The 24026-nt window shown below is 31.3% G+C and overlaps 4 protein-coding genes and 1 non-coding gene across 5 annotated transcripts; 2 read left to right on the top strand and 3 right to left on the bottom strand.

The window, feature by feature from the left end:
- Positions 1-1259: 1259 nt before the first annotated feature.
- LOC114162472 (small ribosomal subunit biogenesis GTPase RsgA 1, mitochondrial) lies at positions 1260-4193 on the bottom strand. Its single transcript, XM_028046385.2, has 5 exons — positions 3301-4193; positions 2492-2707; positions 2207-2401; positions 1923-2116; positions 1260-1550 (listed from the first exon to the last, which is right to left on the bottom strand). Exons 1-5 carry the CDS (start codon positions 3934-3936, stop codon positions 1367-1369), a joined length of 1425 nt encoding a protein of 474 aa, XP_027902186.1. The 5' UTR covers positions 3937-4193; the 3' UTR covers positions 1260-1366.
- Positions 4194-10483: 6290 nt separating this feature from the next.
- LOC114191658 (F-box/kelch-repeat protein At1g67480-like) lies at positions 10484-12562 on the top strand. Its single transcript, XM_028080974.2, has 3 exons — positions 10484-10552; positions 10639-11508; positions 11669-12562. The coding sequence occupies exons 2-3, from the start codon at positions 10979-10981 to the stop codon at positions 12294-12296; spliced, it is 1158 nt and encodes a 385-aa protein (XP_027936775.1). The 5' UTR covers positions 10484-10552; positions 10639-10978; the 3' UTR covers positions 12297-12562.
- Positions 12563-14769: 2207 nt separating this feature from the next.
- LOC114175020 (nuclear pore complex protein) lies at positions 14770-18270 on the top strand. The gene is made up of 9 exons (XM_028059780.2): positions 14770-15376; positions 15476-15529; positions 15817-15876; positions 15971-16081; positions 16922-16987; positions 17098-17184; positions 17448-17549; positions 17641-17790; positions 17947-18270. Exons 1-9 carry the CDS (start codon positions 14945-14947, stop codon positions 18067-18069), a joined length of 1185 nt encoding a protein of 394 aa, XP_027915581.1. The 5' UTR covers positions 14770-14944; the 3' UTR covers positions 18070-18270.
- Positions 18271-18838: 568 nt separating this feature from the next.
- On the bottom strand, positions 18839-21696 carry LOC114177308 (uncharacterized). The gene is made up of 6 exons (XM_028062596.2): positions 21533-21696; positions 21151-21198; positions 20967-21073; positions 20322-20356; positions 19318-19402; positions 18839-19117 (listed from the first exon to the last, which is right to left on the bottom strand). Exons 2-5 carry the CDS (start codon positions 21151-21153, stop codon positions 19335-19337), a joined length of 213 nt encoding a protein of 70 aa, XP_027918397.1. The 5' UTR covers positions 21154-21198; positions 21533-21696; the 3' UTR covers positions 18839-19117; positions 19318-19334.
- Positions 21697-22700: 1004 nt separating this feature from the next.
- Positions 22701-22783, bottom strand: TRNAL-UAA (transfer RNA leucine (anticodon UAA)). The gene has a single exon. It is a non-coding gene; the product is annotated as a tRNA-Leu (tRNA).
- Between the last annotated feature and the right edge of the window lie 1243 nt (positions 22784-24026).

The following is a 24026-nucleotide window of genomic DNA, read 5'->3' as shown; positions in this document are numbered from 1 at the left end:
CTTCTCATTGGTGTAATTTTTATATTCTTGTAATTAAATATATTTTAAAGAGTTTTGTATGGATTTTGTTCTTCTAAAATCTCTTCAGTATTATGTTTTTCTGAAGTTTAGACATCATATTTCTAGCTGAGTTCTTAGGGAATTTAATAAAGATTACATTTTACTATTATAGAATGTGAATAATTGAGGTGTTGTATTAGAAGGATTTGAAAACAAGTCTACATTTTAGGAGTGCAGACAACTTCATTTGTGGATATATTGTCATATCCACTAATGTTGAGGGGATCAATGATCAAATCAACCAGTGAGTATTTTATTTTTTTTTAAATGTCAAATCGGCCGAAGTTGTTTGTAAAAGTTGAAGACCGTAGTTATTGACGTATACTTTTGATTTGAGCGTTCGAGTTCTATGTAAATGTTATGGCATTGTTTGTGATAAATAATTGTTACCAATGTTTAAAAATTACGCTTACTTAAACTGTGTTACAAATTATTTTTCAGAGAAATATCATTTGAAGATGAATTTATATACTATATTCTAGTTAAAATTTCATTTTAAACAAGCCTTTTATTAAAAACAATTTGTCCAGTTTTCTATTTGTAACCATTATTTTCTTGTACCTCACTTTTTCATATTATAATCATTTCATTTATTCCTTTGTAGTTTATGTTTTTATTATTTTGAAAATTAAAAAGGAAAAGAAATACTTAATTCAGATAATTATTATTGAAAAATGGGATTTTGACTCGTGTTAGAATTTGGCTCTTTAAAAGTCGAAGTTTATTTAAAAATAGATAAAAACTATTATACGAATAAATATTGGATAGAATGTTATTGAGAGCTTGTGTTATTTTTGTGAAAAAATATCGATGTTTTATTTGTGAAAAATTCTCCAACGTTCAAGCTTAAATTCAAAGCGTGACGAGATATTGTTAATTTTGAATTTAAATTAGTAAGTAATTAGACAAGAGATACATTTTGTATTCTTGAAGCAGGGGCCATGGTGGTGACCGTTGTGGGTATTAAAGTATGATGCAAATGCATGAATTTCCTACATGTTTACAAATGCATGAACCCACAACAATATCTAAGGGTATCGCATTTAGTATTACCGGTGTCTCGAATAATCGTAACTGTATCTTCAACTCCGATTTGTGGATAGATTCAACATTTTCCGTTATCAGAATTCGAAAGTGTATTATCGGTGACATTTTTATGGACTATAAACAAAATTGAACCAACCTGATAGAGATCTGGGTCAAGCAAAACACAAATGAACTTCATTGATAGGAACTTAGCTCACTCCGAGATACATCGTATGGAAAGGGACTATTTACAATGAGAAGTTTGGGGGCTAACCAAATTCTAAGAGTTTTCATCCCTTAGCGCCCTTAAAATGGGATCATTTTCCTCATAAATGTCGTCGTCGTCATCATCATCTAAGTCGTCTAAAATTGACTGGTTAATCCTCTTCCGAGATTGTCTCCTGTGCTTTTTAGGTTCCAACCGTGGTTCCGCTTGCTGAACACCCATATCTCCCATTTTCAACCTGCAAAAGATTATAGGGTGCTTGTAAGGAATATCATACCAATAATCCGTGGGAGATCCTTTTTGCATTACTACATGTTACAGGAAAAATACTTATTGGTATTTCCACAAATTTATTGTTTTCCCCACAATCTTCAATAAGGAAATGCAATTTGTTAGCTTCTTTCATGTCTGTATCTATATACATTAACATGTAAAAGTATAAGAATCAGCTTTTAAAAATGAGTAAAACCCTCATAATCACAATAACTGCAAAAAAAAATGTTAATTTTACTAAAGGATAAAAATCCCAGAATTGAACTCTTTGATCAAAGCATCATACTTTCCAATTAACTGATAGCGTTGGTTTGCAATCAACAAAGGCTCATCATACCTTACATCCCCTTCTCTTTTAGTTCCAAATGTCCTAAGTTGGAACTCTTCCCTGATTCTGATTTCATCCAGAAGTTGAAAATAGAATGAATATCTTTCCCAGTCTCCCTTCACAATGCACCCAGGTTCTCCCAGATGCAAGCAATTTTTAAATGAGCATTTCTCAGTCTCCTTTGCACTGAGCATTTTCCTGATCTGAATAAGAAGAAAGATGATAAGATCAATCAAACAGGAAAAGCATTGTTATCCCTGGATTTATTAAAATACAAGTTATGCATCACTGACTTCAGGAAAAGTCTGTGCAAGAGACTGCTTTGTCACTTTCAATAAACTGGGTTGGTTAAATCCAGGAGTATCAGCCAGAAACCCCCCTCCAGATATTGGAAGCAAAGAGACATGGCGAGTAGTATGTTTTCCTCTACCACTTCTCGTGGAAACCTCCCCAACGCGTTGATCCTCAAGCCACTTGCTTCCAGAAATCTGAAAAGTAAAGCGCATCCAGGGGTGACACAAACATCAAAGTCTCGTAGGTAGAGGTAAAAAAAAGAGAATAAAACAAAGAAAACCCACAGGCTCAAACCAATTTTCCCCTTCCGCAGCATCAGAAGGATTGCTTCTAAGGGCATTTATCAAACTAGACTTCCCAACTCCACTAGGCCCCACAATCACTGTCGTTTGATCCCTCAGCTTGAATGCAAGAAGATCAAGTCCATGTCCAGATTCAACGCTGCAAAAAACCGGCTCATACCCCCAGCTGCGCAGCCTGGCCTTCCACGAACTAATGATCTATGAAGAACATAAGCAAAATCAAGCAATTGCTTTAGACCATAATGTAGTAAAAGTTGGATTGCGAGTTTGAAACAACTGAAATCTTGGGCAAAAAATGCTTTCTTCCATCAGGTGGATTCTATTAATGAGGATTCAAAAGCACATTTCCTCCAAAAAAACAATAAATTCTTTCTTCTTCATTTTGTGACTTTAAATTCAAGAATGTGCATTCCAATTCCTGTTAGTGTTTTTTCTCAACTTCTATCCAGACTCAGTCCAAACATTCAGCAAAGCTTTCCATCCACTATACACAAAAGACTATTAGCGTGTTTGGATAGCCAAAAAAGATCAATTTTTCCCCCCAAACAAAATCACATTGAAATTTTGAAAAAAGTGGCTACTATTTGTTGCTTGGGCATTCAACATGGAATTGGAATTGATAATGGGAAATTGAATCCAAACACAGTATATAGTAAATTGATTTTAGCTTGCAAGAAGCTTAATTCATTTTAATTCTTGTGGATTTGGGGGAAATTTATTCAAACACTGCCTACAAGTCATAGTTATGACGGCAGAACAAACAACGACAATGCATAGCGCGTGAACCTCACCTCTTTATCCACAAGCTCGGTCTTGTTGAGTGCCAGCGTGAGAGGAATTCCGGTGGATTCAGCTTCAACAAGAAAGCGTGTGAGGGTAAACGGTTCAGGCCTGGGTTGTTCGAGCGAGAACAGAACGAGAAGGTGGTCGACGTTGGCAACGGGAGGGTCAAGAATCTCAGAAGATCGGTGGAAAACGTTCTCAATCCATCCCCTGCGATCCACCCAATCCACGGAACCGACAAGAACCTTGTCCCCGACCATGACCCTGCGCTTAATCTTCTTTAACAGCGCCCTCACCACGCAGAGAAGCTCCACCCCGCGGAAGCTTCCAGAAGAAGAAGGAGGCTGGTCGCTTTCGGGAACGATGACGCGCATGAAATTCGCCTGCGACGCCGCCACGACGCCGATGGCCTGTGATTCCGTGAGCGGAGGACTGTCTTCCAGGGAGAGGACAGGGGCGAGAGAGGAAAACTCCTTCAACGTTTTTTTCGCCTTCAGAAGGTTGCGGCTCGGAGCGGCTTGCTTGTTAGGGTTCTGCTGCTGCCGGGCGGCAATTGGGAGTGACCGGAAGCGGCGCAGGAGGAGAGGAGCGGCGGAAGCCACCGCGCGGTGCCGGAGCATCGAGAATGATGATGCCAACGACATAGAAATGGAACGGAACAAACGAATCTATCAGTGTAGCTACTGAGTGAGTGTAGAATCGGAAGTGGTTCTGTGTTACAGAGTTTTAGTCACAGTTTTGAGCTCACAGTGTTATCGACTCTGTTCTCGTGGAAACGGAGAGAGAGGAAGGTCATCAGCGTCACCGTTTTGGGCACTCTTTATCGAAACGACGTTTAAAAACCACACTAACAAGACAAAACGACGGTACCTCTTCTGCTATCTTCTAGGCATGTCTATCAACTACGCTTTTTGTCTCTTAAACGACGTCGAGTTTTCTACTGCCAGTATGGCTACCTCTTTTTCTTTATTCTTTCTTGAGAAGGTGATGTAATGAAAAAGTAATATTGATTTAGTGTAAATTACAACCGTGATATTTTGATAAGTTTTTTAATAAAATTTGACGAAATTTATTTTTTAACACAGACTATATTTTATTTTATTTTTATTCAAATCATATCAAATATTTTTTTAAATCGTATCAAATCTTTTTTTCATACATTGAAGTTTCGTTATTATCAAAAAAATTTCAACAAAACTTTGTTAAAAAAAATATAAAAATAAATAGTTAGCATGAATTTTAGTGATGTATGTAGGATATAAAATAAAACAAGATACTGATGATAAGGCAAAAAATGTAAAAATGTGAGATAAGTGTTTTTCATTTGGAAGAAAGATATTTTGACGGCCAAAAACTTTTTATATTAAAATTTTTTTACGACCATTTTACATCTTTATGTAATTTTCACTTTTTTTTTCAAATAAGTTTTTTTTTAATATTATTCTATCCTTATACAAATGTTAAATAATTGTCCAATATTATCAATTTTTTTACGATATGGGACAGTGATATTTTTATACCTAAAATATTTTTACATTCATTTGACATCATCCTTTGTTAATTTTAAAATTATTTTTGTAGTTACAAAATTTTTACCTTTTTACTAACCATCTCATCCACACATAGGTGTTTGTAAAATATAATCAAATAACTATTTTTCATTTGAGACAATGACATCTTGATATCCAAGCTATTTTTACATTATTCTTACGTCCATTTGACATCACTATTAATTGTATTTAACTTTTTTGTTTTATTTTTGAAATGAAAAAAATTACATTTTTATGACATGCTTACCCTTGCATAAGTGTCAAATGGTGTAAGATAAAATCTTTTTCATTTGGAACAAATATATTTTAACACCTACAAATTTTTTTATATAAAAATATTTTGTGCACCTATTTGACTCATTTGTGTAATATTTACCTTTTTCTTTTTTTTATACAAATAAAAAACATTTTTTTTATTAATATTCTACCCCTAAATAGATGTCAAATGGATGTCCAATGTTATCAATTATTTTTGTGTTAATTTGAGATAACGGTGTTTTGATATCCAAATCATATTTTTACATTCGTTTAACATCACCCTTTATTACTTTTCAATTTATCTCTGCAACTATAAAAATTTAAGTTTTTACTTACCATCTTACCTGCACATAGGTGTTCAATTGTTGTAAAATGATGTTTAATAACAATTTTTCATTTAGGACAGTTACATTTTGACAACAAAATTACTTTTACACTTTTACACCACTATTAACTACATTTCACTTTTTTTTGTCTAATTTTGAAATACAAAAATTTATGTTTTTTGACACGTTTACTCTTTCATAAGTGTCAAATAGTGTGAGATAAATTTTGTTTCCACTTGAAACATATGTTTTGACACCCATAAGTTTTTTACACAAAAAATGTTGTTATTTGACACCTTAAAAAAAATTATACTTTTTTTTAAATAAAAAATATTACTTTTATTATTGTTCTACTTTTTGATAAATATCAAATGGTTATTTAATGTTATCCAATTTTTTTTTTTAATTTTTAAAACAATACAACAATATTTTGATATCCAAAATATTTTTACACTCATATTTATATCATCTTTCTTTACCTTTTAATTACAAAAATTTAACTTTTTTGATGATCATCTTATCCATACATAAATGTTTAATGATTGTAAAATAGTGTCAATAAATTATTTTTTATTTGAGACAAAAATAGTTTTACACCGAAAATATTTTTTTCACTTGTATCAGTAGCCAGGTAAAAAAAAAGTGTATGAACTAAAACAAGTTAAAATAAGTGTTTATAAGAATTGGGGCAATTAAGTTCCAGTTAAAACTAAAACATATAAACTTTATAAATATAATCATTAGTGATTAAAGCTTTACAAAAAGATGATAGGATTTGATGTGAACGCTGCACCTTTTTGCTCTAGCTTTTTGTGAATTTGAAAGAAATAAATATATATTATCTCTTGATTAATTTGCAAAATTATTATTTTAAAAATATTTAACAAGATGACAAATCACAATGTTGCGATCATTTCTCGCAGGTTACATGATTGTTCCATAATAAAGGTGATTTGTGGCGAATCACAGTTCAAAAAAAAAAAAATCTTTAGTAGGACAATTAATTAGAAAAATTATTTCAAATGATATTTAATCGTTTTACTATAAAAGTTAAGTAGGTCCATTCTCAATTAAATCTTGACATGTGAACTATTATGCTTTTAATAAGTAAAACAAAATTGTATTCTTAGTTGATGATTAAAAAATAATATTATAGTTTTTATTTTTTATTTTTTTATTTTGATTCTTTATTTTTTTTAATGTGATTTAGTATAAATTATTAATTAAAAAAATAATAATACATTAATTAATAATACATATTAAACCACATCAAAAATAAAAATTATAATATTATTTTTCTTATTGACTAATAATAATAATAATAATAAGTACTCCCATATCAATTTGTCTTTCAAAAGAACCAAAGTGATCTTGCACAAAGTGCTTGATTAATAATCCCAGTTAGCTTTCACAAAACTGCAACACGTGTGGTGTTCTGTTCCGTAGAATCAGTGACAGGCCTAGGTTGCTCTCCAATTACTCAAACCCTAACCTGGGAAACATTGAAATTCGAACATTGTTCCGATTCTTGGAGCCACTGGTTTTGATTTAGTGGCACGTCCCAATAACACACCAAATATCTTTGATTCTTTATTTGTTTTGGTTCTGTTTCTGGTATAACTTATAATCACAGAATATGTTATTTGTCAGAATTGAACATCAAAATGGATTGTCTTAATCATATCAATGGTTTTATGGAAATTTCGAGTATGATTAAATAAGAGGTTCTCATGTGTTGTGTTTCTTTTCACCATAGAAACACCTAACAAATAATTGTGGTGAAACAAAATTTATAGTATTAAGTAAACTCCATTCGTGTATTTTAAATAAAAAGGAGAGAAACAAATTACATTAAAAAAATCATTAACTAATTATTTTAAACTTTTTGATTGAATTAGAAAACAAACAATTAAAAGATAGATTCAGACAGTATTGTCTTTAACACTTTCTTTTTAAAGCATTTTATATTTATTAATTTTAATTTATTGTGATCCACTAAAATTGGCGGGTTTTAATCAATTTAATTTGTAACAGAAAAAAATATTAAAAGAAAAAGTTTAGGTGTGTGTTTCACAGAAAATAATCCTCATAAAGAAATCTCTATTTTGTGTAGTTGAAATGGTAGGGAGTTTCTATTAATACAAACACACCTTAAAAGCATTCTTAGTATTCCTCTAAATATGGAAATTATAAAAATAAAAAGTAATATAAACTAATTAATAGATATATATTTTTTTTGTTTGGTGTAAAAAGATATGAAATTAAGAATTTCCTTTTTCTTTTTAAGATAAGTTTGTGTTTGTGTATAGTTGTAAAGCATCTGCAAGAGATCCAGATTAGTAAAGAATAATTGCAGTTCTTGGAATTCTGAATTCTTAATGTTTAGGTAAGCCATGTTTTAATATACAAAGCTACTCTTATTTTAGTTTTAATGGTGCAATAATTGGAATTAAAAAAAATAAGAGCACGTTTAAGTCTCATTTCTCACTTTCTTTTTGTCTGATTCGATTGCCATTTATTTAACCAAATGAATTAATTAAACATTACCCAAAACATTCGTCCTCCTCCGTCACTGATATTTTGGAACTGGAAGTTCGTGTTAAGATTTTATATTATTAATCCATTCTTCTTTTTCTTCAAAAATAGTTAGAATCTAAATTATTTAAAATGGTTTTTATTTTAACAACTTTACCTATTTAATTAAATATTAAGATAACGTTTATATAAATTACAATATAGTTTAAATCAGACTTTAAAAAGGTAACATTGCATCATAATACTAATCAAACCTGTGTATTTTTATCCTCTAGTAAAAATATATTTTTTCTTATTAACTCATCACTCTACTAGATTTATATCTCTAACAAATCATACAACCTAACTCCTTCTATTTCTCACTTTCTTTATTTCTTTCTTCTTTACAAATAATGCACTGTTATTACTATTTGAATGTTACATAAACTATTACACGAGTTTTTAAATTAGAAAATAAAATTTTAACAACTAAAATTTGACAACTTTCACTTATAATTTAATATGTTATTTTTAAGTGGTCTTCCATATTTTATTTTCTCATTTTTTTATATTTTTAAACTATTTAAAATATGTCACCTTAAATTATAAAAAAAAAATTGTCAAAATTTAATTTTCAATGTATCATTGTCCTTCTAAATCCAATAAAATAACCCTACGTGAGTCAATCATATAAGCATATACTTGTCCATTCAAGTTGCATAAAATGATTCATTTTAATTTAATAAAAGTTTTGTAAATGTTAAAAAAGAACACGACATTGATTAAGAGATTAAAAATAAAACTCCAATAGATACATAAAAAATGTTCTTATAATATTTTTCAATACGCTCGTAAATTTTAACAATTCTTCTAGTAAAAATAAGTAAAGAGCATTAGTTAGAAAAAAATATTTCTACGAAAAACTAACTTGAATGATGAATTACACATTCAAGGATATCTTTCACGTTTGTTAACTATTTAATAATTAAAGAATAATTCTCATAACGTTTTCTTATAAATATGACCCACACAATATTTTAAGATCACGATGACTTTTTTTACTGCATTTCACAACTATTTTGGGAAGTTTCTAAAAAGATAAAGACAACGAATCGTGCATATCACCAACAATGTAACAGGTCAGCAAATCAATTATATTATATACAATTTTATTTTTTTATACTCATAAATAAATAGAAAATGACATTTTGACTACTAAATTTTGACAACTTTATCTTATAACATGAGATGTCATTTTTAAATGATTTTGAAATATTAAAAATAAAAAATAAAGAAATGAAAAAATCACTTAAAAATAAATTTATAAAAAAAATTTGTCAAAATTTAATAATAAAAAATTTATTTTTCTAAATATAATTATTAACAAAAATAAAATCAAAGACATTGACCTAAAGAGTAACAATTTGTCAACAGAACATTTACCACCATTGATTGATCAATTACCGCAACAATATCTTGACCAAAAATGTTACCACACGAGGTTATTGTTCGTTTGGCACTATAAAATAATCTATTTTCCTCTAACTCCGGAACACAACCACAACACAACACAACCTCTTACCAACACAAACAGACTAAGCTTGGTTTGGTTTAATTACGTTGCCATTTTCTGGTCTTGACTTGGTCGCATTATGTGAGTGTCTTTCTCTCCTACAGTTTTGCTCCTAATCCTATAAATATTCTTTGTTTCTTCTTAGCACCTTCTCCATACACTCTATCTGTTTGTTTCTATGTATTCACCTTCACAACTTCTCTTCTTCTGAATCTCGATCTTCTATTTTTGTTAGTTCCTCTCTTTCTTTCTTTTTATTTTGTTCTGTTCTAGTTTTCTGCTTTCATTTCTCTACTACAGATCTACGAACATTTGAATCTCTTCCTTGTTATTGTATTCGAAACCTTGCTACAAACTTTTCAGCTTCCGAGCGCTGCTATTTGTTTATGTTATTTATTTATGTTGTTTATCTGAAATGAAACATGCGTGTATTCATAATTTTTTAGGCTCTGGAGTTTTGTGATGCTTCATTTTATAAATCAAATCGAATTTCCGAATAGATTGTAATATTTCCCCTTCCAGATTGTTACCTGCTGTGTTTATTGTCAAACAATCTGAATTACTTCATTAGCTGCTGGTTAATTCCAGATCTGGTGGTTGTCTGTGCTTCTGGATTTTTCTTTTTTCAGGTATAGGATATTTGATTCCTCTTATTCATTTTAGAAAGTTAACAGGTGCTGGTAAATTTATCATTATTGTATTTTTTTATCGTTAGTTTAAATATTAATTGGTAGGTAATTAATTGTATGCTGAGATTTGTAGAAAACACTGGAAGCTTGTCTTTGTTTGTTGTTTAACTTCGGTTTTTTTTTTTTTTTAGATCAAGTGTTATGCTAATATCTGATATGCATTTTTGTCCATTAAATCTGCAGATTTTGAACCTTTTTCTCTCACTTTGATATTTATATCTCAATTTTTTCTTACTCTTATGTGAACTTTTCTTATTATAAATCCTATTTGTTTCCTTCAGACTATATGAACTTGAAGAAAATGGAAGTTTGCGGTGGCTAAGTCTCGGCAACTTCTATGGCCTACTCTGGTATGCCTTTCTAATTTTGTTGATTAGCTTTAATTAGGTTTTGCATTTGACTTCAAAATATGATCATCTTTGCCATATTTGGATAGGTGTCTGGGCAATGTGTGAGGGAGGATACAGCGTAGGCAATTTAATAAACAATTTGCAGAAGACAATTAAGAAGAATCACAGTGGGAGCAGAATAATAACTGTTATGGAATTTGAATCAGACTGGACAAAGCATAGAAAATCATCTGCTCATACTGCTCAAGTGATTAGTTCTGCAACATCGTTCATGCCTTGGTCTCGTAGAATCCCAATTGTTGAAGGATTTTATGAATTTCTTTAGTTACATGCTTCTCAGTAACACATTTGCACACTATTTGGTTGAAAGATCTCTACTAAAAACTTTCTAGATATTTAGTGTATAATTGCTGGTTTAAAAAAAAAATGCCTGATCTTGCTGTTGGAAAGAAGAGATTTATCCAGCCAAATATGTGTTTCACCAATTTGACCAATCAAGATAAATCAACTCTTTCACAAAGTGATAATTGTTTCTTCTCCGAAGCACTGAGTGAAGATTATAGCCCAATTCTACCTGGGCTGCCTGATGATGTGGCCGAGTATTGTCTGGCACTTGTGCCTCGTTCCAATTTCCCTGCTATGGGGGGTGTCTGTAAGAGATGGAGATCGTTTATTCAAAGCAAAGCATTCACCACAGTGCGAAAATTGGCTGGGATGCTTGAGGAATGGCTCTATTTCTTAACAACAGACTGTGAAGAAAAGGAAAGTCATTGGGAGGTTGTGGATTGTCTCGGTCGTAAATGCCGATCTCTCCCACCAATGCCGGGTCCAGGAAAGGCTGGGTTTGGAGTGGTGGTTCTTAATGGAAAGCTTCTTGTTATGGCTGGTTATTCAGCTCTTGAAGGAACTGCCTCTGCCTCAGCAGAGGTTCACCAATATGATTCTTGCCTCAATAGGTATGGTTTCCTTAAGCACTCTACCTAGAAATTGTTTCATGTGATGGACCTATTCTTCCTAACTTGTGAAACATAAATGTTTGTTATGTCATAGGTATATTTGTGTGTGTGTGTTTTAATTTTGTTTTGACTTGCTCCATTCTCTACTATGCTATTGCAGCTGGAGCAGTTTGTCGAACATGAATGTGGCTCGTTATGACTTTGCTTGTGCTGAAGTGAATGGTCTGGTTTATGCTGTTGGAGGGTATGGGGAGAATGGAGACAGTTTGTCCAGTGCTGAGGTGTATGATCCAGATACTGACGAATGGACACTGATAGAGAGTCTTCGCCGTCCGAGATGGGGTTGTTTTGCTTGTGGATTTGAGGGTAAGCTCTATGTGATGGGTGGAAGGTCAAGCTTCACCATTGGAAACTCCAAGTTTGTTGATATATACAACCCTGAGAGACACACCTGGTGTGAGATTAAGAATGGCTGTGTTATGGTCACAGCTCATGCAGTAGTGGGAAAAAAGTTGTTCTGCATAGAGTGGAAGAACCAGCGGAAGCTGGCTATATTCAGTCCAGAGGACAATTCATGGGAAATGGTACCGGTTCCTTTGACAGGGAGCACTAGTGTTGGCTTTCGGTTTGGGATGCTGGATGGCAAGTTGCTGCTCTTCCCTCTGCTCGCAGAACATGCTCATCAAACATTGTTGTATGATCCGAATGCAGCTCTGGGGTCAGAGTGGCGAACTTGTGACATAAGACCATCTGGTTTGTGCTTGTACTGTGTAACAATCAAGGCATGAAACCATAGCAGCATTTTACTAAGATTGATTCGGATGTCACATGGTGCAAAACAATCTTTGCACAACACATGACCTCGTACATGTAATAACTTCTCTTATTGAGGTGAGTGTCCCTCACATTTTATGTAGTTTTTTTCTTGTCTGTGGCTGTTAGATACTTGGCTCTGGCATTTTCATGAATGCCCTTTGTGTGTATGATGGAGTGTGAGGGATTAATTCCCTTGGTCTTGTGATGATGAATGAACTTTTGTTAGCAGTATTTAAAACTGTGGTGGGTGAGCTACTCTCTTTTGGACTTTTTAGTTTGATAAAAGTGACAGCTTTAGAATTTTTTATCCAATACTAAGAGGTTGGTGCACTTGGTTGGTTGGTTTTCAAACTTTATGACTGAGACGGAAATAAGTTGAGCATATTGGGTGAAATATCAGACATGACAGCGACAGCCCAATGAATTTCAACCATACAATTCACTTCACATGAATTGTTCAATTGATTGAGACAAATTTATAAATATTTACTGTCCATATAAAAACGTGTTACATCAATCAATAAGAAATCATTTTTGGTAATTTTCTTAGAAGTTAGTAAATTTTATATAATGATTTTTGTGATGGCAAAATGAACAATATAAACTGGCTTTACACCGACTTATACCTTAATGAAAAAATTGAAAATGTATAAACACCAAATTATATAAATATGAAATTCCTTAGTTTTTATCTAATAAAATGAATCCATAAAGGAGTAAAGTAGAAATAAAAATTATGCAGGTGCAAATTATATTTTTTTTCGTGATGTTTCTTTATTCTTATCCAAGAGGAAATAATAATGTAAAGAACATTTTCATCCAAATCTGACCTAACAACCCTTGACTATTTTGTGGCTTATGCTCCCAGTCATATAAAATAAAAAGGTTAAAAGCAATGATATATATATATATATATATATATATATATATATATATATATATATATATATATTTCTCCTCCCCTCTATATATAAATAAATAGAAATAACTAATTGCACTCTCTTCCTCCATCTCATCCTACGGTTGGCACCCATAACTATAGTGTCTTTGTTAAAATATCCTTGTTTACTTATAAAGTATCTCATTTTAGTCATTAAAAATTTATTCAAAGTCAACTTTATTTGGTCTATTATGTCGGGTTCCGTCAAACCTATTCACTAAATTATGTTATAATATTATATTATAAGACAGCACATTTTAGTATAGCTTAACCTCATCTTATAAAGTAAAATTCTTCACTTATATTTTGATTTTATGTTCAATCAATTTAGAATCTTTATTATTTTTAGTATGTCAAGAATATCGGATGTGAGAATCAGCAAGAATTTAATAGTAGATGATATAATAAATTTAAGTCTTGATTATGAATATTTTCGATATCATATTAAAAATTGAATTTCTAACTTATTGTTTCAAGACTTAAGGCACTAGACAAAATTCATATTATTAAATGAGTTTAGTAGGATTGAGTTATGCTAAATTGTACTACTTAAATAAAATTATTTGAATATCTCTTGAATTACACGTTTCCCGTAAGTCACTTATATATTTATCTATAAATTAGATAATCTATAATAGTTTTTTTAAATCGTATTTTAGATTAGACAATTTAAAATATTTTCGAAATATTTCTTCAAATTGTATTCCGTAATTGAAATTATGTAATTTGAAATAGTTTTAGATTACTTTGAAACGTTGGTTGCAATCTCTAAAATATAGTTTTTAACTGCTTATTGAGATGTTATTTCATAAATACTTTGATATTTTTCATATTACAGAGGATGGTAGAAGAAAGTACGAGATATAAAAGGAAGATAAATTGTCTGGACTAACCAAATTCGGCCCAAACGTGATTGCTCCGGTCTGATGTGATGTTGGGCCAACTTATTCTTTAACCTAGATATCCATACTCTTACTAAATTTTCTTTTACATATCGCATGTTCCGTATTTTTAATTTAATTTAAATTTTAAAATATACGTAAATTAAAAAGCATCGATCCTACTTGTTAGACTTTTTTTAACTCCATATGTTTTTTCTTAACTTCTAGTATATTTTTGAATTAATTTATTTTAAAATTTTGAATTAATTTAGTCATTTATTTTTCAAAATATATAAATTTAGTCATTTTAATTAAATTTTATTAAATTTATTTAACATTTCAAACACTTTTCATAATAATATTTAATTTAACATTAAAGCAAAAATGTGTCAAATAATATAAATAACTTAAATACAATCTTGAAATACATACAAAACATCAAATAAATCTACTTTGATTAAAATGATTAAATTCACATATTTTGAGGATAAAGGTGTAAATTGGTCTAAAATTTCAAAATAGATTAATTTTAAATTCACTGAAAGTTAAGGGACTAAAAACATATTTAATTATATATATATATATATATATATTCATAAATATTATTTTATTTGTCAATACACTATCACTATCAGTGGTAGAAGAAAAAGAAAAAAAACCTTTCGTCGAACACCTTCTGTGCACTGCATCACGCACTCGACCGCGCTTTTTTCTTTGAACTTGGGAGGGACAAATCAACACCAATCTCATCTTCCATTTTGCTCTTTCCACAATCTATCGTCGCTCTCACAACAACACCATGTTTGGCTCCGCGCAACCTTCTTCATCTCCCTTTGGCACCCCTTCTTCAACCCCTGCATTCGGAACCCCTTCTTCTACCCCAGCCTTCGGAACCCCTTCTTCCACCCCCGCCTTCGGAACCCCTTCTTTCGCTACCCCTTCTTCTACTCCAGCATTCGGAACCCCGTCTTCGACACCGGCGTTTGGCGCTTCTTCTACCCCTGCCTTCGGTTCCTCCCTTCTGTCCACGCCTTTTTCTTCTCAACCACAACAGCAGCAGCAACAACAACAACTAACTCCACTGTTTCAACAACAACCAACTTCTTCTCCTTTCGGCTTTCAAAGTTCCCTCGCAGCGCCGCAACCCTCGCCTTTCCCAAATGCGCAATTAACCACTCAGATGGCTAACGTGGCACCTGTTCCTTTCTCTCTCGCCGATCGCGATGTTCAAGTATCTTTTTCTCTTTTTCCTTCCAGAATCCAGTTTTCGAATTTTCGCTATTGCATTTTTTTCGTTGATTAATTTTGTGTTTGCATGTTGTGCCACAAGACAATCGTTGATGCTTACAAGGAAGATCCTGGAAACCCCAAGTACGCTTTCAAGGTATCGTCCTCACTGTCAAATTAAAATAAATAAATACAAAATATATCCTTTGTCAAGTTATTATTCTGTTTAGTGTTTGCCCCGTTTGTGCAATGAGCATAGTTAATGTATACTTGGGTTTGTATTTCATGCTATGTGCATCTTTTTTTCTTCCTAATTTTGAAATTAGGGTTCAAGTCCAAGTCTGCGTTATCAGTAGTATTTTCTGATACCATGTGGTGAATTCTAGAATTGCACTTGTTGGTCTTCATTTTTTTTTCTCACATTGGTGTGTTTGTGTTGTTCAGCATTTGTTGTTCAGTGTAACGGAACCACAGTTTAGAGTGAAGCCTGCTGGTGTATCAGACGTAAGTTTTTTTTTTCTAGTAAACATTGTAGTTGGGAGTTTCTTTTACCATTTTCTAGCACTGGCTAATTGTGGGAATAGTTTATGGTTGGTAGATCATGTGGGCGGAGGCAATGGGGAAGCTTGAAGGTATGGACAGTGCAGATAGAGAACGTCTGTGGCCACAGCTTGTCCAGGGTTTTAAGGATCTTTCGCAACGCCTTAAGGTAAGAAGCTTTATTAAGCTATGATTGAATTGAATTGATAGAAAGGAATAGAATAAAGGAGAGTGGAATGACATGACATTAGTTGCAATTGTTTTAATTGTTTAAACTTGGAAGCTATACCAAGTTCCTATTCATTCCATCTAATGCCAGGTTTTAATCCTTCCAAATTTGGGGTGTGGGATGAAACTTGTTTCCTGGTCTCCTTACCCTGTTTTTACACTTCCCAAACAATTAAATGATAACTTTCTTCCATCCCACCACATAATATTGAAACACTAATGACAAATTTATTTCATTTTATGTACTTAGGTCCATTTTGCATGCCATTGGATATCCAAACAAAACATAAACTTCTAATGATTGTATATTGTAGAAATGATTAGATTTTGATAGGTTAACTGCTAGAATAGTATCAGTAACTTAAATATATGATCTTTCTATTAAATGAAGGTTTATCTGGAACTTTTTGACCAGTTTCTGTAATTCAGTGTTTAGATATCTCGTGTAAATGATCATCAATTTCAAAATTTAGTGCACATGATTAGCATTGATGATACCTGACAAGTGAACATCGTTTTATATACAAAAGTTGTTTATAAGATTAGCTGGGGACCAAGATTTTGACAAAGAATAAGTGTTTCTTAATCAAATGTGTCAAACATTTTTTGTAGACATTATTAAGTTATGCTTTGAGTATTGAATTTTTGGATGTATCCACCAGTCAATATTTGATGTGAGGAAGGGAGAATAGTTCAATATTTGTTATAAAAGTTGTTGAATTACGTGGATTGGATATAATCTTAGCCTTGAGAATACATTTTTTCTGACATTGTCATGTAGATACAAGATGAAGTCATTGTTTCTGATGCAGAGAGATTGCGTATAACCCAAAGCAATGTTAAAATGGTACTGCTCTCCCCTTTGCTTGGACTCGGAGCAGTGATAATGTGTGATACTGGTTTTTCTATCATGCATTGTTGTTGATTTTTCTTTCCATTTGTTTGATGCTTTTGCAGCTCCAAAGACATTTTCAGGCTGATACTCTTCCTTGGATTCAAAGACTAAAACAAAAGGAACAAATTCTCCAGCAACGTCTTTTAAGAGTAGGGACAACTGCTATGTGTTTGTGAATGAAACTGCTTTCCCGATTGTAGTATGAATTGGTTCGCCCTGCACGGAATTAGCTACTGTAATAAGCAGTTATATAAAGTTTTTACATATCTTATTTTTTCTACTGTTCCCCTCCAATTATATGCCCCGACTCTACATCTATATTCTGCAAGTCAAATTGATGAATTAGCTTCTCTTGAGCTTTAGATTTTTATTTGTTGCTCCTTAAGTATATCTGCCTATGTTGTGTTTGAAGGTAATGAGAGTAGTGGAGGCATTGGAGGGAAAAGGCTGCCGCATACCTTTGACGAAAGGGGAAGCTGAACTTGCTGAGAAATTAGCCACAGTAACTAGACAGGTAAAATTTTTATCCAAGACCATTTTCTGCCCTTTTGCTTTGGTTCTGGAGATAGAACTTATATGATGGAAATATGTTCTGTATCTCACAGCTGAAAGGATCTGGAGCGGAACTGTCTAGAAGGGTACAAAATCTACTAACTGTATCTCGTGTTAAAGCTAATAGCAATGGATTTGGTGGCTCCGTTTACCTTCCAGGCTCAACCAAAATTCATGATCAAAGTCTTGCTGACCTACAGGAGGTGAGATGAAAACAATTTGAGAGAGATTTATTATTTAACATCTTGATTCTTGATTTTCCTTTTTTGTTTTTTTAAAAAGTATTATTTTTTGTATGAGATAGTGCTCATGATACATTCAAAGAATTCAATATAACATGCCCTATTTTGTGCGAACAGGTTTTACAACAGCAAATGGAGGCCATTGCAAGACTTGGTGGTGTTCTGAAACGAGATATACGGGATATGGAGATTATGATCACTGATGACACAGGAAGAATTGAAAATGAGAATTTGATTTGAATTTTATCTAGAAAACCTAGACCATTCTTGCGCTGTATCACATTTTATTATATATTTTTTTCTAACGAATCATGATTTGGTAACTAGTGGGAACTAATGTAACGAGAGTTCATTAAAATATAATGTACTACTTCCGCTGCTCTGGTGGAACTTCCCATCGGCAGAGAAAACTTATGCAAGTGGAAGTGGATTGGGCCTTTTCTTCCTGCGCTCCCATCATTTTTTGGTACACTCATAATTTTTGTAATGGTTATTTTATTTTCATAAAAGTGATTTTCAGATTACTTGCTTGAAAGCTTTCTGTAACAAACTTTCGGAAATTAATGAAACATAATTTCGAAATGAGATTTCTGAAATAAGATTTTTAATATTTTTCTATTAGTGTAAAAGTACAGTTAGTGATGATTTACATCGAAACTTTTACCTGCGGTGATGACAAGAAATCCACAAATATGAAAATGGTGGGTACTTTTGAGTTGGTCCAGATTATAAAATATTATTTAATTATACTATTTATCATGCTTAATCAAACTATATCCTTAAAACTCTCAGTTTTTAGTTAACGTGTGACACTAATCATTCTTAATTTAGAATTTTCGAAAAAACTACAATTTTTTTCTAATATCTATAATTTTCTAAACAAAATAATGCACCATCATTTCAATTCTGTTGAAAGTGTTCAACTATTCATCATTAAAAGTATTCACGCCGTCAATGTGTAGCTGCTATATGCAATCTATATATATTTAGTATAATATTGGCAGCGTAATTCAGATTCGAAGGCATCATATTCATAAAATTTGGACAAAGCTATCGGCATTAGCACGATCCCCCATCATAAGTAGCATTTTGAATTTCATGTAGTGATGCTACTATGGGGATTAATGGCAAAAACTCCACTTAGTTTCAACAACAAAGAAAAAATAATTAACAATATGGTGGAACAAATTTGTGTCAAGGGCTCCGATGAAATCGTAAGTACAAACTCTCATGTCGTAGATCTGCAATTTGCGAATAAAACTGCAGTAGACCCATAGAATGGACGCCCCTGCAATCCATCAAATTTCAAAATTGTTAATGTTGACGACAATTACCAATGAAAGGAGGTGTCATTTCTATATACGGCTTAGAAACTGTTCTTAATATTTTGATGTACGCCAGAAAATTCCTCATTACGCATATTTATTCCTCATCATTAGCTTCTGACAGATATCATATTTGGGCACACGAAAAAGAATAATAACTTACTATTGAGTAAACAAAGCTTAGAAGAAGATTATTGAAACACCCATCATAAAGCAACCCACAGCTACCCACGGGCTTAACCGTTCACCTGTGTTAGCAACCACGTGTACAATCAAGATAATATCAGTGATTAAATTCCACATCTCATGAAATATATGATTCTAAAGGGGCCATACACCTAGACAGAAAGTGTTACATGTAGACAACACAAGGAGTAAAAATTCCACAGTAGGTCATAATGAGCAACTGATTTGAATATGTTTTTGTTCTCACTTACTTTGTTGCATATTTTCTATTCCACAACATACCAAACGTGCTGGTACCGGACTAAATGTGAAGCAACAAATTGAAGAACTATATGGCCAAGCTAGAAATCTAGTAGCCCATGCCACAAACAGCTTTGGAATGACACTGTAATATAGCATCTTAAAACTCACAAAGAATCGAGGACCTATAACTATTGAGAATGAGTGTTCCATCACAACCAAAAGAAGATTTATGAAAATTACAAGTAGCATCAAAATGATGAATTTTGAAATAATATTTGAGAATAATTTTTCATAATAACTAAAGGAACGATAAAAATGACAGACATATAAAGCATACTAACAAAAAAGGTTGAGATTGTAAAAGGCATGATCACGATGTAGTACATAAGTAAATTGAGGATAGAACCGTAACCCAAATTTTTTCTATTTGCATTACTCATCCTTTACCCCAAGTTTTCCGCTGCCAGTGGGCAAGTCATCAACACAAGTATGTTCTTTGGTCCAATTAATTCAATATGTTAAACTTGAAAAATCTGGTGCCGTTAAGGTATTAATCACATGGGGGAAAAGAAAAAAACCATCATAGAAGATATCAAACGAAAATTTCTAGGGTTCTATTCTTCTTTTCCAATGCTTAAATAATAATAATAATAATAATAAAAAAGGTATTTAAAAGTGCATTCAAAAGCATATGTAAACAATAACAATGTAGTAGCAAATCAAAGAAGGGATATCTACCTATTCTCGCCGCCTTCCAGAAGAAACCACGAAACCTGTCAGGAAAAGCATATATGTCTTGTCAGCAAGTTCTAAATATCTGATATAGAGGATGAAAAAAACTATTGCAAGTTGCACGTCTAATGGAACAAGGGTAAAAACGTTATGAAACATTGAATTTTGAACATGTAAAATTCAGATGTACAAATTACCAAACACTTGAGAATAAAAAGGAAGGGAGAGGGAAAAGAATGCATGTTAACAAAAATTTTCCATCCCGGATGTTCAAAATTACTTTTGGAGGAACTTTAAAACGTTCATAAAAATTAGCAAGGGCGAGGATTTTTCGTGGGTGAAATGAAAATCCCCCGTTTTCTTTTAATCATTTCATAAACTCCCAAACAAGAGGAAGGTTCGAGGTAAACTTTTATTTCCTTTCCCTTCCCTTCATCTCCCTTTATTGTCTTCAATCCAAACATGCACAACAACATGGCATATGATGGTATTGCTCACCAGAAACAACAGTACACCAAAACCAATATTGAAAATAAGACCTACTCTGCCCCACAGCTATGCTACTCGAATGAAGCATTGTCAACATACGCTTAAATTGTATATGCATTACAGCTCATATTTACTCATGGCAAGAGATGAAAACATACATACCCAGTTTTCTGATCTAGGATTGCCGGAAACTGCATCTTGAAATAAGTGCAGGCACATATCCCCAGAAGTATCACAGTTAGAAATGAGTGGAAATTGAAAAGCGCGGACTGAAACATAACACAACGCAATGAGCAAACATTCCACGGATTAAATCACAACGATTCAAAACTTTCAGTTTCCTCACCATCTCAACGTATTCTTACAATTTACCAATCTTCACCGTCCTCCCTCCCTACAGAAGATTCCATTAACAATCACATTAGGCCTCTAATCCAAAACAATATGCAATAGTGCAAGTAACTGAACAGTGTCTAAATCAAGTTCAATCACGAAACTTAATTAAAAAGCAAACCCTAAAAATAAGAACAATAACGAAACGAGTAGATCCTTAATAGCTAAAGGATTGAGAGTTTAAGAATTTAGGATACAATAGGTCAAAGCTGAATCAAACATGGATCTACGTAAAATGAGTTATAGATGGAAAAAACGATGAAGCAGCGTAAACAGTGAAAAAACAGTGATTTGAATTAAAAGCAGAGAAAGAAAAAAACGAATCAATCAATTACCCGAGTCGAAGTTGTGAGTTCCGGTGGCAGAAGAAATGTGAGCGTTAGAATTTCCGGTGACAAAATCGTTGTTCTTCGCCGGAAGAATACCCTTATGGTTCTGTTAGTCTTTAGTCCTTTTCTTTACTTCGTGGCTTCCCTTAATTTTTCTCAGAGGTTATTTTCATTTTGTGAAAGAATAAAGTTTTATAAAAAAAATTAAAATAAATACAATAATCTTTCTATCTTCTAATTATATTTTTAATATCTTCTTTTTTTTTAAGGACATGTAATGTTTGAACTTGGGTTATTTAGAATTTGAGAGAATACTGTCCAAACCACAAAATCGTAATTTATGTTTATTCATCTTATAATCATTTTATATTGAGTATATATTAAATGAATATTACATTTATAAAATTTATATTAATATGACTCTTTTAAACATATTTGTCCATCATATTTTAATTTTGTAAAGTTAAATGTTAGTAAATATGTATTTTAACCGCATAAACAAGGTCAAAATAAAATATTAATTCATCGTTTTATTTATATTTTTTAAAACTTGGTCTCAATATTTTAAAAACTTCATTTTAGTCTATATTTTTTTAAGCCCCCACTGGTTATTTTTCTTTTGCTTTATATAAATACTAATTCAATCTATCAAAACAATTTTAATGAAATAAAGAAAAATAAATAAAATACGAGCCATAATTCATTCCTTTATTTTATGGCTTATTTCTTCCTTTTATTTTCTTGAAAAGTAGCCTATTGTAATAAAATCATTCTAAAAGAATAAAGTGGAATTGAAAAAAAAATTAATTTTGAGTTATTTTCTTTATTTCGTACTTCATATCTTTTATTTTTTTCAAGGGTTTATTTTCACTTCGTAAAGGTAAAAGCATGTTGACTAAATTTTATAAAACATTATTAAATAACCATAATAAATCAATATAAATAACAAGTATATGTTAATTAAATTATTTTCTTTATGTCAGGTGTTTAAACCTATATTTTGATACTTTTAGAAATGTCATCAAACCACAAAATAAAGAGAGGTTAGTGATGAAAAAGAAAGAAAGAAAATATAGATAATATTTGACTTAATGCATTAAACTACTTTAACTCCTCATTAATTGAGTGATTATTATTAGATAGCATTATTAGACATCTGAAAAAAAAATTAAAATGCTGGCTATGGGGTTCGAACCCATGCGCAGTTGACTGCAGAAGATCTTAAGTCTTCCCCCTTAACCTCTCGGGCAAACCAGCTTGTTTATTGAAGTTACTAATTGAAGCTATTAGACTATTTATTATTATTTAGTCCTTCATCAATTAAACAAATCAATTAATAAATAGGTTTCAATGATAGTTAAATTTCTTTATTTTATAACATATACATTATATTTAAACAGAACGCGGATTATTTATTATTTTATTTGTTTAATTTATTACTTCTCTCATTAATTATATTTTCTATATATAACTAGTTTTATATGAACTTATGTTTGTTTGAGTTTTTATTAAAAGAAAAAATAGAAACCGAGAAAAGGCATGATAAATATTTTAAAGTTTATAATTAAGTTTTGAATAAAATTGATCTAAAAAATTATTTATCAATTTAAAAATTTATCATGTTTATAAAAATATAAATAGTAGAATTTGTAAAAATATAAAGAATGAAACATATGTAAAATTATAAAGTAGACTATCTAAAAATATAAAAGATATGAAAAAATATACAATAAAATTATAAAGTAGACTCTCTAAAAATATAAAAGATATGAAAAAATATGTAGTGTAGACCCACTAAAAATATAAATCAGTATATGAATAGGTTGGTATAATTTGTATGTTAAACAATAAGTGCATTGACAAATTCATAATATGTATTGTTAGAGTCTTATAATTTGTGAAATAACTTTGTAGATAAACAATTTTCTATATAATAGTATAAACAATTAGTATTATTAATAAATATGTATTTTTTAAAATAATATTATCTTAAGGAATAAAAGTAAAATACATTTTACTAAATTTTATTTCATTAAATAATCACGTAAATAAAAATCGCTAAAGAAATCAAAAATAAAAAAATAGTATATGAACACATTTGTCTAATGTGTATTGTAAGACTCGTTTAATCAAATAGTAGATAGAGTTGTAATGTGTATTAATAGACACATCTAAAATGTGTATGAACAAACTCATACTCATCTAACGTATATTCGTATATTGCTAAAGTCATTCAATCAGTGTATGCACAAATTTATCTAGTGTGTGTTATAAGACTAGTTTAATCAATATATGAGAATATTGGTTTAATGTGCATTTTTAGACTCGTGAAATTACTCATATAATATTTTTTGCTATACTCATTTAATCGATATATATGAAAAAAATTGTCTAATATGTATTGCTAGACCTGTCTAATATTTTTGTTATACTCATCTAATCAATGTATGAATATACTCGGCTAATGTGTATTGCAATATTTATCTAATAAGTTAATAAA

The sequence above is a fragment of the Vigna unguiculata genome, chromosome 1 (assembly GCF_037176805.1).
Source record: "Vigna unguiculata cultivar grain cowpea cultivar isolate G323 ecotype 2 chromosome 1, ASM3717680v1, whole genome shotgun sequence".
NCBI lineage: Eukaryota > Viridiplantae > Streptophyta > Magnoliopsida > Fabales > Fabaceae > Vigna > Vigna unguiculata.
This window is presented reverse-complemented; position numbering and strand designations above follow the sequence as displayed.

Coding starts and splice junctions, on each gene's coding strand:
- LOC114162472 (XM_028046385.2), bottom strand. CDS start 3,936: ATGTCGTTGGCATCATCATTCTCGATGCTCCGGCACCGCGCGGTGGCT. Junction 2,117..2,206: donor TTGCACAGACTTTTCCTGAA/GTCAGTGATGCA, acceptor CTTCTTATTCAG/ATCAGGAAAATGCTCAGTGC. Junction 1,551..1,922: donor AAAAGAGAAGGGGATGTAAG/GTATGATGAGCC, acceptor AATCTTTTGCAG/GTTGAAAATGGGAGATATGG.
- LOC114177308 (XM_028062596.2), bottom strand. Junction 20,357..20,966: donor ATCCTAGATCAGAAAACTGG/GTATGTATGTTT, acceptor TTTTCCTGACAG/GTTTCGTGGTTTCTTCTGGA. Junction 19,403..20,321: donor CTGGAAGGCGGCGAGAATAG/GTAGATATCCCT, acceptor TTGCTAACACAG/GTGAACGGTTAAGCCCGTGG.
- LOC114191658 (XM_028080974.2), top strand. CDS start 10,979: ATGCCTGATCTTGCTGTTGGAAAGAAGAGATTTATCCAGCCAAATATG. Junction 11,509..11,668: donor TATGATTCTTGCCTCAATAG/GTATGGTTTCCT, acceptor ATGCTATTGCAG/CTGGAGCAGTTTGTCGAACA.
- LOC114175020 (XM_028059780.2), top strand. CDS start 14,945: ATGTTTGGCTCCGCGCAACCTTCTTCATCTCCCTTTGGCACCCCTTCT. Junction 15,877..15,970: donor AGCCTGCTGGTGTATCAGAC/GTAAGTTTTTTT, acceptor TATGGTTGGTAG/ATCATGTGGGCGGAGGCAAT. Junction 16,082..16,921: donor ATCTTTCGCAACGCCTTAAG/GTAAGAAGCTTT, acceptor ATTGTCATGTAG/ATACAAGATGAAGTCATTGT.